The sequence below is a fragment of the Aotus nancymaae genome, unplaced genomic scaffold (assembly GCF_030222135.1).
Source record: "Aotus nancymaae isolate 86718 unplaced genomic scaffold, 86718_ANA_hifiasm-v0.15.2.pri h1tg000008l, whole genome shotgun sequence".
Taxonomy (NCBI): domain Eukaryota; kingdom Metazoa; phylum Chordata; class Mammalia; order Primates; family Aotidae; genus Aotus; species Aotus nancymaae.
The window spans coordinates 8,659,902-8,673,526 of record NW_026988419.1 but is presented as its reverse complement, the minus strand read 5'-3'; the positions used below and the strand labels follow the sequence as shown (position 1 = coordinate 8,673,526).

At 34.8% G+C, this 13,625-nt stretch overlaps 1 protein-coding gene across 1 annotated transcript in view; it reads left to right on the top strand.

Moving 5' to 3' along the window:
• Positions 1-2,260: 2,260 nt before the first annotated feature.
• NYAP2 (neuronal tyrosine-phosphorylated phosphoinositide-3-kinase adaptor 2) overlaps positions 2,261-13,625 on the top strand; it is a 290,472-nt gene continuing 279,107 nt past the window's right edge. The window contains 3 exon segments of the mRNA XM_064372927.1: positions 2,261-2,331; positions 2,635-3,117; positions 10,942-11,179. Of these exon segments, the coding sequence (XP_064228997.1) occupies positions 10,959-11,179 (221 nt within the window). The 5' untranslated portion in view covers positions 2,261-2,331; positions 2,635-3,117; positions 10,942-10,958.

The window sequence follows — 13,625 nt, the reverse complement described above, 5'->3', positions numbered from 1 at the left end:
GAAGGAAATTGGAAAAAACATACACATTTCTAAAGTTGAAGATATGAAACTTAAAAGGCCATCTATTGTTATAAATAGGCTTTCTCTATTCTTTTAAGATAAAAATGCCTTTTACTTTTTGAATTTTTATGATAAAATGGCAGGTTCTTCATTTTTTACACTTGACAACTGTATGTCAGCCTCTCCTCACTTTGTTTGGATTATTCTGTGCATGAAATCAAGGGGACTGAAAACCACTCTTTTGGCCAAAAATGAGGAGATCTGCAGTCAGCACAGTGACCATGAGTCTTAATCCTAATAAAGCAATAAACATGAACTTGGAAGCCAGTCAGTTTACTTATCTTGGTATTATTTTTCTCATACAGAGAAATGGGCTTTACACTAGAGCTTATTCAAGCTCTCTGTAGTTCAAAATATAGACACACAGACTGGTAAAATTATCAGTCATCATAAAGTATTTCTATTTTCTAAAATGTCTGCCCATAATTTTCCTGTAAATAATTCTTTCTACCTTTGGTCATGTGCTGAAAGACAACGTCTATGAGAACACTTCACTACCAAAAATAATGGCACATTAATAAACCTCTCAATCACAGTATGGTGGATGTAATTTAAAAGTGGTTCTTGGGGCACTTTTCTGCAATGTGCTAAGTTTTTAGAACCTTCATAAGACAGAGATAGAGAGAGAGAGAGAGAGAGAGAGAGCGAGCGAACTCCTTGGGATGGGGGAGGGAGTATGAGGGAGGTGTGGCCTCTTCTCTTTCCCATTTATATTTCTCTTCCTTTTTTACTTTTAATCTACCTAATTTTTCAAAATCCTTCTTAGAATTACATGGAAGTCCTGTTCCAACCAAACGCTAGATACACAAAGACCAAGAAATAAGTGATGAGTTTTAGGAATGCACTTCAGAACATGTGAAATAGAAAAGCTTTATAGTAATGCAATGTGTTGATTTTATTTTTCCCCAGGTACTTAGAACTTAAAGAAATATAATTTAAGAAAATCATAGCACAGTCCCAGATGACATTTAAGAATTAGGCAGGTGAACTTAAGTTTATTTTTGTGGTCTGCTGATGCATTAAAAACTAAATTCAGAAAACTATTTTCTAAGAAATTGGTTATGAATCTAGATGTTAAAAATAACTCTTGGGAAAATCAGCTTGCAAGTGAAGGTCATTTACAGTGAGTTGCTGAAAAAGAATGTGAGGGTAAAAATCTACAGGTCACCATCAAATAATAAGCACATTTCCCCCGTCAAAGTTGGTATCAATCAGAAATGTATTGTATATTGTTCCTTTTTATAATAGTACAAACTTAATACATTGAAACATCTACATTTTACCTTTTACTGAGGAGGAGCAAGTTTGATAAAAACTTTGAACTTAATAACTACAAACACACACAAACACACCCACATATATAAGTTGTGGTATATAACATGATATATATATTCAGCAGAATATTAAGAACAGAATGAGGAGAGTCCTTGGGAAATATGAGAAATAGAATAACTTTAATTTTAACAATGAATTGATTTTTAACAATGAGTCTGTAGGAATTAATGACATACATATGATAATTATTTTGCACCTTATTTTAATTGAAAACAAATGTGCAGTCTGAGTAAGACCTTTGTTCCACACACGTGTGTGCTGTACATGTTCTTTCTAAGTGGGCTAGTTTTGTTCTCATGCCATGGGAGCAGGTGGCATGAAGCTGTTTTGATGAGGTTAAAAGGCTCCTCCCCTCTCTCCCCAAGCAGCAGCCTGAAGTACGTCAGCAGTAATTGTGTGCATGGCTCGGCTGTGCAGGGAGGGTGGAGGCAAAATTGATATCAAATAAGGGTATCAAACTGAGATCTAGATGTTCCATTTAAGTTGTTGCTCAATTTCATTAGCCACGCCAGGGGTGAAAAGCTTATAACTTAAGCATTCTCTGTAGTAGGAACATTTGTTTTCAATGGATTTATATTTTTCCTCTCCATAAAGACTGAATTAGTCCTATAGTGAATATAAATGAAGGGTGTTTCTTTACCCTCTTTTCCTTTTATTATTTACTAATCAGACTTCAGCTCAGTTGAATAAAAGAGAGAGGTTCTGTCGCCTAGATGTGAGGCCTTTAATGAGGATAGGAGCCCCCGGGGAGCCGAAATCCAAAGTAGAATGATGCCGCTTTCCGGTTTCTTGCAATTTCTTCAGTTGCTTCTTTTCCCTTTTCCAATGGGCCTAGTGAGCAGGAACTATCCAAGGTGCTAGAACGCTGGCAGCTTTGCCGTTCAATGCAGACGGATTGCAGAAACAGAGAAGAAAGATTACTGCTTATTTCAGAAGGTAGGTTCTTTGTTTCAGAATCCCTGATTAATCAGCAGCAGCTTCAACAGACTAAGGCAGCTGGAGAGGAGAAAGAGAAGCAGGAAGGGAGGGAGTCAGGGGCAGGGAGGGAGGGAGGGAGAGTGGAGGGAGAGAGAATGAGAGAGAGCTGGTTGTCACGGGGGAGGGACTATGCCACGAGCTGGGCTGCTCCAAACCTTCTGTATGTAAGTGGTAATGAGAAAGAACATCCTTTTGGCTGAAAGGAGACATTTAGGAAGGATGTTTCTGATTTTTTGTTTTCATTTCTTTTTTTCTTCGCAGAATATAATCAAATGAGGTACCTTAGCCAGCTTGGTGATTGCTTCGGGTCTTGTAATCATCTGTGTAGCAAAGTGGGTAAAATCATTCAATTTCTTCCCTGCTGGACCTGGAAGGAGAGGGGCTGTGTGTTCATCCCCACCCATTAGCTATGCCCTCTTTTCTCCGAATGTCGATTTAAGGAAGCAAGCACCTGTCTTCTGCCACTGCATCTTCCTAGCAAACTTTAAAGGCCATTTTATCTGATAGGAAGGACATCGAGAATGCTCTGATCTAGTGATGAAGAATCTGGGAGTCGACACTTTTCCCATCCAGACACAATGCACTTTAATTGAAGAAACACTGAGCTGAACTACAAGTCTATTTCTTATGGTGCTGGATTACTCCTACAGAACTGCCCTGAGATCAACCGTGAGAGAGGGCTCTGGCAGACACAAGTCACCTTCTGGTTATTGCACTTAGCTCTCCCTGGGGACTTAAATTTTGGTATGTATCTCCTTTTTCAGATTCTCTAAGCATGCTAATCGAATCCATCACTAAATAGATTAAGCAATCTGGTGATAAAATGGAATGGATTTTAGTTAGGGCTACTTAATGCTGAAGTTTGCATGCCTTATTAGGTGGAGCAGAAATAAAGCCACAGTGAAGGCATCCAGGGCTTTAGTGAGCCTCAGGCTATTTTTACTCCCTTACCCACTTAGTTACATTACCATGGAAATGGTTAAACTAGATTTTCATTAGTAAAATAAGCCATGTTGAATTATTAAAAGCATTGAAAATGTTTTCCAGGGTATTAATTGGCATTCAAGTTGTGCATACTAGCTATCTATTTATCCGCTATTCCATACCATAAATATTTTACAACAGTCTCTTAGCACATTTGTGTCAGCAGTGCAAGCCCAATATTACATTCTCAGGAAAAAAGGACACAGCACCTCCCAAAATTCAAAACTACCAGACAAACAGCAAAGCTGGCACTGCTTCTTCCTGACTGATTAGACATAAACCTCTTTTGAAACATATTTTTATACTATTCAATGTCAAAAAGACTTCATTAGTCTCATCACAATAAATATTTTTTGTAAAACTTTAGGTGGACTTGTTTTACTTGGGACGTGTACTTATTTTGTTAGGTTATCTCCATCTTAATTTTTCCAACTACTCAGCAATATTTTAAATGCAAGACATGGGTATTTCATATCTGGAAAAACTGTTACATAAAATAATATTTTTCACTATCATGAGGAAATACTAAAATTGTTTTGGTGCTATAGAATTGGATTTTTTTCTAAATACAGTCAAACAATAATGAAATTCATATGAAAAGCCGACATAATATAGTTTTAGTCATTTTAACATCCAATCATTTATAACTAAGTAGTATAGCATAACAAATATAGAGAAAGAGTGGAAATTAACTCTCTTTTTAATTCTTCACATTTTAGACAATGTTTCCATTTATTTTTTATATTTTCAAGTGCTAATTATACAAATTAATAAGAAAATGTGGGCCACTAATGCAGAAATTATTTTGTTTTTCTATGGAAAGTGCAACATACATGAGCCAACTCAGCAAAGAAAGGGACTATGTGAAGGACATAGACAGTTTAGAATATTAGTGGAAACAGACCTGAGGAAAATATTGCAACTTCACAAGGGACAGTGGAGAAGCCTAAGGACTTGAAGCATCTGTAAAGTTTATGAAGAGAAGTGTAAAAATCCTAAACACAAGACGGTTGGCTATTGTTTAAAAAAAGAAATAAATTACAGACTCCCAATTCAATTAGATTGTTTCCATTGTAGCTCCAGTCAGCAATTTATTAAACTGACTACATCTACTTTGCAAATAATGCTTTGTAAGCATCTAGACCCATTTGGCCCAAGCCTTCAAAAAGTATCTCAGCCACTGGCATTTTGCATGAGTCTCTAATATTAATGGAAATGTACGATCTCTTTAGACCATGGGCAAACAGCACCATGACAACCCGAAAGATGAGGGGGAGATATCCAATTCATGATGCTACTGCATTAACACGATTTATGCCCATTTTACTCATTTTGGGAAGAGAGATAGTGGAGAAAAACTCACTGCAAAGTAATCTGCTTTCTGAGAAAAAAGCAATCAGTGTCTTTGTAGTCACTTTAGCAAGCTTTCTTGGTTGTAACTTCAACATTTCCCATTTTGGGCAGAACAGCTGCATTTTGATGACACTGAGAATGAGAAAACGACTGTGACCATTTGTGGGGTAGGGAGTAGGATTTCAAGCATAATCAAAGTAAAAGTATAGGAGTAATGCTTGACAAATTATAATATTTTGTCAGAAAAACAATTTTGACGTGGGTTTACATGTGTTATAGGTTACAACCAGGCTATCTAGTCTGATGATTTGGTCCTACATGAAGTCAGCAAATTTTAAACATTAATTTGCATATACATTTTCCATATGTATCAGAAGCCTAATTAAATACTTACATTTTCATACATAATGTGTTTTCAAATAGGTTTGAGTAGATGCAAAAGTTGTAAAAGATCTTTTTCTCCTGCTGAACAAAAACAACAAAAAAATAGTCAAAATTGCCTTGGGAAACTTTTATTGGATTAATACTACTAGAAAAAAAAATAGGATTCTCTATCTCAAAGAAGATGCAATGATTGGAGTGGGAAGTAATCTCAGATCGTAATAACTCAAATTCTAATAACTTCCTCACAGCACTGAGACAGGTGTGGTTTAAAGACCTCAAAAATATATAAAGGTGGAAACTAGAAAACTTTCCTCTCTGCAAATAAAATGAAAACACAAATGTGAAGTACAACAAAAGTAAAATATTTAAGTTTTTGTCAGAAAATGTATTCCATTCTATGTATTGTGTTCTTCTGGCTGGTCACAAGTAACATTATAATAATCGCACAAAATAAATTATCTTATTATAGCTATAAGATTATCTTGTAAGATTAACTGTGGACTAAAATTAAGGAAGCTTCTCATAGAGATTCAGGTATTAGGATTAGGAAGCTATTCGTTCCAAAAACAGGACCTTTTCTCCCTCTACCACTTAGTATATGTGGCAAATAACCAAATTAATGAAGTTGTCACAACTTTATATCTTGGAAAATAAAAGTTTCAGATGGAGAATAGCTCCATATCAGAAATTCCAGATAAATACCTTAATAAAAGGAAAAAGGACCTGGGCCTATGAAGGCTACTGGACTAACTTACTCAGATGATACTACTACCTATAAAACCCTACTTTTGGTAAATTGGAATAAATTCCCATTGGAAGGCTCTTCCCAACAAATCAGTGTACATGTCCATTCCAGCCAGTCCTTATAGAGCTAGAGTGGTTGATAGCACAATGCGTGAAATTACACTCATGGGGGAATTTGTTCTGAAGCAAAGGGAAAATAAATGCCTAACCATATATGAGAAGGAAGATGGCATGCCTAATATTTATCTGACTCTTTGTACACCTTTGATTCAACAATAGCTTGTAATTAATTAAAAGCCCTCTATACCATGGGGAACTCAATCTTGATATTAGTTGGTGCCACATTAAATACACTTTGGTAGATTGAGATCACATTGATACCTTAATTTACAAAGGGAATAACCCATGTAAATCTATAATCTTAGTTCAATTCTTTTGCATATACATCTGTCTTAAAAATGCTGCTTTTTTTAAGCTTTGAAACTAAGGGTCATGTAATGTCTTAGCTTCTTGATTTCTCTGGATGGAAGCAGTAGCAGGAAATGATAGAAAAGAAAAAAATGAGCTGATTTTTAAATGCTTTAATGTTTCTATGAATTCCATTTGGACATATCATACTTAGCTTATGCTCCACATGTGTATATAATGGTTGGTTTTATTTCAGTGGAAACAATTGTAAAGAAACGGAATGTTACTTTCAGCTCTAGGTTCAGCATTGGTAAAGTATAATGATGGCCTTGCACAAAAGAAAATAAGAAAATGGTTAACTCGATAAAAAGTTAAATGCTTAGTACTTAACATATGGTAAGAATTCCACCAGTTTAAGTTGGTGCAATCTAGCAGGATGGAATGAAATTTCAAATTTTGGGAAGTGTCACAGTATGATACAAAGTGATCCTTGTGAAGGGTGTGGTCAACATGATGTAAGTAACAAAGTGAAAGAATAAAATAAAGCTGAAAGATTAATCATACAGTTGTGTGAAAGCCGACATCTGTAGCTTATATTAGATGGCTGTGATTCTAGATACAGTAATCTAAAAATTTAAACAAAAGGAGTCTTTTGTGAATGCAGAATGCCACAGTGGAGGAAAGGCAGATAGGCAGGATGTGAAGGTATCTGTAGATTGCACAGAAATCCCATCTCGGTTCGTTTTAGGTGCTTTCCCAGGAGGGTTCCTGACACAAATTTTAAATGTTGGCCGCAAATTTCAAGGATGCACACACAGTGTTGCTCTACTTGTATCAATATTGTGAATTGCAAAGAGAACACATCTGTCTTCTAAATGAAGACCATGGATACTCATTTTCGACCAATGCTCAGGGAGCAGGAAAGGGGCTAAAATAATATAATTTGTTTTGAGCAAAAATGGCAACAGACTCAATGAACATAATTAAAGGGGATGAACTCAATTAAAAGGGATGCCTGTAGAAAAGCCAGAGTTCCTCCTTAGTCTCACTCACTCTGTTGTCACAAATACCCCACGCACCAGTTAACAGTCCAGTATGCCAAATTCCCTTACTTACTGAGACAGAGCTAAAGATGCTACCTGGAAGAGAGGGTTCTATTTGCCTCTTAACAAATAGGGTCTTCTAGGATGCTAACACGAGATCCTATGCTTAAGGCAAGTCTTTATAATATGCTTCTATACAGCATTGTCACTTAAGGGCCAGAAATAAACTTGATTGAATATTCAACAGTCAAAATGCAGACAAGTTTTTGGTGGTTTACAACATACCTTATTCAATATCTATCTTAGCTGTAAATATAAATTTCTGAAAGACAAAGAGGTGTGTGGTTATACTTGTCTGTGAGTTCTCACTGCTTTGAAATGGTACCAGTTGTAATGAAGTAGACAATGAATGTAAGGTCTGCTTTCTCTAGTGAGGACATGAATCTATTTACTCATACTTCAGTTGCCTGAGAAACACTTTTTGGCTTGGAAGGGTCGAGACCAAAGTTCTGAGAGATAGGATGAGCTTTGTGTTCCCAGTTTCCTTATTTTCTAGATGTGAACGATGGGGGACAATGGCTACATGGGGCTGCCCATGTATATTTGATTGGTGGAAAAATATATTAACTCCTAACCCAGCCTCCATTTACACATGCATGATTAGGGAAGTTGAACTACACTAAACATTGTACTCACCTTTGTTTCAAAGTAAAATTACATTCATCAAGGGGTTATATTGTTATTAAATATAATTCTAGTCACAGTTAAGAATTGGGAAACTATCTAATAGTAATGTTAGTGGCTAATAATTATGGTTAAATTTATGGAATACTTTTATGCATTTCTAACTCAATCTTCACAACATGAGTCTATTCCAACCACCATTTTTTTTTTGAAATGTGGAAATTGAAGCTTAAAAACATTAATTAACTTGTACAAACTCTTAGAGCTAGAGGTGCCTTCACTGGGATTTATAGAGCATTCTGTAAGCCTCCTCATCCATGCCCTTCAGGATAGTCTCACAGCCTCCTCAATATTACAAACTGTTATATTTTTTACGTGCGGACAAGTAAACAAAGAGGTGTGATGTTGAGACATCGATAGGGCCTGTGTCCATTTTCAGAGACTAAACACAATTGTTGAAAAATGGTTCTTGTTCACCCTTAAAAATAGTGAAAATAAGACATGTATGACCAACTATGAAGTCTACCTGAATCAATACTAGTTACAAAATTGCAATTATTTATTTATTTTTCTCTAACCCTGACATACAGACATCTAGAGGGACATAATTCTGCCTTCATTAAGACCTGTTCATAATACATGCTCAACAAATACTTGAATTAATGAATGGTCACGGAATTTAATACTTTTCTAGAATTAGGTGGCAGGAGCATGTATATGAATATTTATTCAATTTTCATTACTTTGAAATTTTACTAGATGCAATGGTTGATTTTAATTTCAAGACATTTGATCTCCATTTTTTAAAAAAGAAATATGTTTCTATAGTGTAAAAACTTTGTAATATTGTTATTTAACATATTCTCAGAACAAAAATAATTTAAACTCCAGACAATTTGAAAGACCACTTACGAAGATAATTAGCTTTCAGAGGTAAACAAATAATCTTATTGATATTTGGAATATGTAAACTGTGTAAGAATCTCTGGTGTCATTTTGGTTGGAGAAAAACTTAAGAAAAAATAATAATGGGTAATAATGGCTCATTCAACTGGGAAATATACAATTTTGCTAGAGGGCACAGAAGGAATGATCATCTTCCAGCCGGAGGCATTATCTCTAGAATTCTTGTAATAGTGACTTGGCTTGCTTAACTTCGGTAGGATTAATTGTCGTGAAGTTATGCTGATCTTTTTTTATCCAGGCACTACTAGTGCTAAAGTCCTTGATAGAAGTGAATTCCTGACAATGGCAATGCTTTAGCTCTCTGAGAATCATTTTCTTGTGTTTTTCCCTAAATTGCAATCATTTGTCACATTAATTTACTATTCTGAATGTCCATCGTGTAAGCATCTAATCTGATTGACTGATATTAAAATACAATTCAGTTACACTACATGGTTGGAATTAAAAGGCCATTTCATTTGCTAACCCATTACAGCTTAACATAGAACAAAACATACTAAAACTTAACATAAAAAAATCAAGACTCAACAAATAGCCTTATCTAGACTCCAGTTTCGATAATTTCTAGGATGGGAGAGAAAATCTTTAAATTCAAGTTGGGTTCCAAATATGGATTGACTGGCAACTGAAATGTTTATAAAGTCTGATGAAAAGTAAAATTTCCATAGTTATGATCCAGGTTTTGGAACATGATTATACTTGTAAAAAAATCAGAATGAAAATGATTTGTAATTGAAAAAGTGAAAGTCTGGGAGTTTTACATCAAATAGTTGGGATGATATTTTAAAATATCTTCAAAGCCTTTTAAAGAAAGTAAAACATGTAAGGGAATTGACAACTTTTGAATGGAGATTTTTTTTCCCCTTGATAATTGATATTGCTTCTGGTTTTTCAATCTGACTCAATGATAATAGTTTCTTATACCACAATGAACATGCAATTAGGACAGTAAGACTTCCTTCCATCCATTTATCCATCTACCCATCTATCCACACATATCCATTTGACATTACTATTGCTGCCAGTCTTCCTTCCATACTTTTAAATGATAACATTAGCTAATAGTATTAGATATTGGCTATTGCTGAACTCTATTCTAAATTATTATTATTATTTTATTCTAAATTGTTTACAGTCTTCACCTCTCCTACCTAATCTTCACATCAGCAGGAGGTAGGAGTTACTACCACTATCACTTTACAGTTGAGAGTAATAAATACTGGTTGAAAGTCCTATGCTTTTTTTGTTTTGTTTTGATTTAATTTTGGTTTCTCAGTCACACTTTCTGAGCCTCAAGTTTTTAAAACTTCGTGTAACAATGAGACGACAGTTGTCAATACTTGAATTACCAGACTGGTCAGGATTAATGTGGTCCTAGTGATCTATGATGCTAGTTACAGTATGAAGGCATTATGGAGGATCATTATGGAAAGAAATGAAAGGTTAAAAAGGATTATTTCCTAGAAAAGTTATATTAGAAACATGCCTTTCTTTTACTGCTACTATATTTTGCATAAATACTTCAGATTCACACATTTTAATTTTAAAAACTAAGAAAAATCACATATGTGTACAAAAATTCTTTCCAAATAATTACATCATTTTATTTGAAATTGAACAGAAAAGTCTTTCTGGAAATGAGAAATACGTGAAGCTTGGATCTTATTTGTATAAAAACACTTTCTGAGAAACAAAATTATTATAATTATGCAAACTAAATGTTTATCTTTGCATACAGTATTTACACCTTCACATCATCTTTTAGTTCAAGAGCTCTGGCCTTTGTCCTGCCAGTATAGCTGCTTTGAGAGACGGTTTACTACTCAGGTAGCATTTATTTAATATTTACTTCAAATGCTCTGGTTGTAATTATTCTAGTGAGACATTTTCTCCAATTGGATTCTGCCCTATCTTCAGAGATTTGAGTTATTAGGGATAATAAACAGCACCTTGGTTCTTTTCCCCACCCTGGATAAAAGTATAATGTGTTCTCACCCTGTAGGCAGTGTTCCTCTTTACATGATACCCTCCAAGATGATGAGTTCTAATCCGGAGGAAGATCCTTTGGACACATTTCTCCAGTACATAGAGGATATGGGGATGAAGGCCTATGATGGCTTGGTTATTCAGAATGCATCAGACATTGCTCGAGAGAATGATCGCTTGAGAAATGAAACTAACTTGGCCTATTTGAAAGAGAAGAATGAAAAACGCCGAAGACAAGAAGAAGCAATAAAGCGGTAAATATAAATAAAATTATTTCGAGTTTTGTGCATACGAGAAAGTCTGCAAGTGCTGCTAAGGTTGTGATGTTGTCACTTGGTCAGGAAAGGTCTTTCAGAGTCAGTCAGACTTAATGAGAGCATGTGAAAGTGACCCCTCAGCTCTAACAAAAACACCACCCACCCTGCCAACAGCATCCTCGGTTAACAAAAGTTATTCTGTTGTGTGTTGTGCATATGTGCATATGCAGCTACAAACGAGATGGGGGAAAATTCAATTTCCTCTTAACAGAAACTCATGCTCAATACTCACTTGGCAAAGGTGAGAGGGAACACACAAACCCTTTAATAGCCCAAGTTTGATGAAAATCCCCTTTTTTAATAGCCTTTGGTTATAGTTCTTACCTTTAAGTAGAGCTCATCTTCTTTCTAGATTGTGACCAAGACACATCAATAATTAGAGTCACGTGAGCCTCTGAAGCCAGGTAGAATCCTCAGGGTGTGCTCTCCCTATGCAGAATTTTATGGCTGTTAAATTTCTTGTTTGGAACCAAGTGCCACAAGTTTGTTGAAACAGAATTACTTTTATGATGCAAAAGTTACCAGCTACTAGCTGATGAGCCCCAGATGGTGGCCTTCCAAACCAAACTGAGGTTAAATTTCCTAGAGGGCTGACACCAAAAGAAGAATGAACATCTTTTGATTTTTTTAAAGAATGTTACAATGTTTTCAGTTTGCATGTGAGTGTGTCTTCTGGTGGTACAGGTAGACACCTGTGTCTAATGGAGTCCTGTTTCTTCAATAAAGTTCATTTACTAAGTGCAAAATCCAGAATACAGGGAATTAATCCATATCAATTAGCTTGATAACTGAATAATAATAATATGGATGATATTTTGATGGTTCACTGGGAGATTTTTCATCTAATCTGGCATTAATACTTTTGTTTATCATCTCTGAATGCTATGATATTTAAAAAAAACAAAAAATTATTTTAAAATGAACTATTCATGCTTATAAAGAAGTTAGGTAAGATCACACTACTCTAATTATTTAATTTAAAATAACTTTATGGAGATAGAGACTATTCGGAAGCAAACAACTAGAAATAGAAATGAATGGTGTAGAAGATTGTTTTAAAAGAGTCCTCTTTTTCTCTGAACTATTAAAATGAAAATATATTCTATTATCAGGTATAAAAGTTGCATAATTGATAACATTTTACAATTGCATGTATTCATATTTAAAGTTGATTAATTTGTTATTGAGTACTATGTTATTTTGATTTCTAACCAATTTTAATGGTATAATGATTCCTTTCTAGGATGCATAAATGCCTTCTTAGGACATTTTTTTTTTTTTTCTGTGAAGTATTTTTGATGGACTTCTTTGTGTATGTGAGCTTTTAACTTTAGTTTTATGAGTCTGAGTTTTCTAAAATTCAAAATACAAAGGATGGTCTACATGTTTTTGAAGGTAACTTCAAAAATCTAAAATCTGAAGTTTACAATCTTGGCATTAACACTCAATAATAAATCCTTTTCTATAAGCATATAAATAAAATTATTTTCTGGATTATTCCATTAGATCTTACAGAACACCCAAAGTGTGCTTATCACTATACTACTGTCTTCTGAAGTTCATTAACAAGCTTCAGTAGGTTTCTATTTAAAGATTCATAGTTATTAAGACAACAAAGATAGCTAATTTTTAGGTAGTTAACTATCAAGTGTTCAAAAAGGGGCATAACCTCAGAGGTCTAAAGTCCAAGGGGCTTAGGAACAGGAATTTAGGTAGAGGGAGACATAGCAACACCTGTCATTACACAGTAAGTGAGGTCTAAGTAATCCATTTATGTAATCTTTGAATTGATTCCTGGTAGCCTGATAAGCAGTATTTTTCAGAACTATGTTAATAGCGTAAAAGTAAACATAATTCAGATCACACATTGAATTGAAGAAGTCCCATGTGATCTGGAGACATTCACTTTCACTCACCCCATCAACAGAAGATAAAACTTGAGTTTAGTCATGCTTGAGAATAGAGCAAAAGACAGAAGTAAATCATCCATTATGTTGTGTCCTAACTGGTGAGAGATAATGTTGGTTTGCACTGGAATGATAGCAGTAAATGTGGCGTAAAATAATCAAATTATTGGCAGCATCTGAATTTTCTGATTGATGAAATGCAGTAGTTGAGCAAGATAAAATAATTAATTAGAGGTGGCTCTCAAATTTGTTCTGTTGTTGTTGTTTTCTATTTTATTTTGTTTCTGCCTAAACTAGCAGAATGATGTTTTCATTTAATGGAATGGCAAAGACTAAAAGAGGAACAAGTTTAGGGTAAGTGATGAGGGAATGGGAGCTCAGCTTTGATATGACAATTTCATAAAGTCTTTTTTTTTTTTTTTATAAAGACTTTTAAATGTACAAGTGGAGCTGATGGAGAGGCAGCTGAGTAAAGA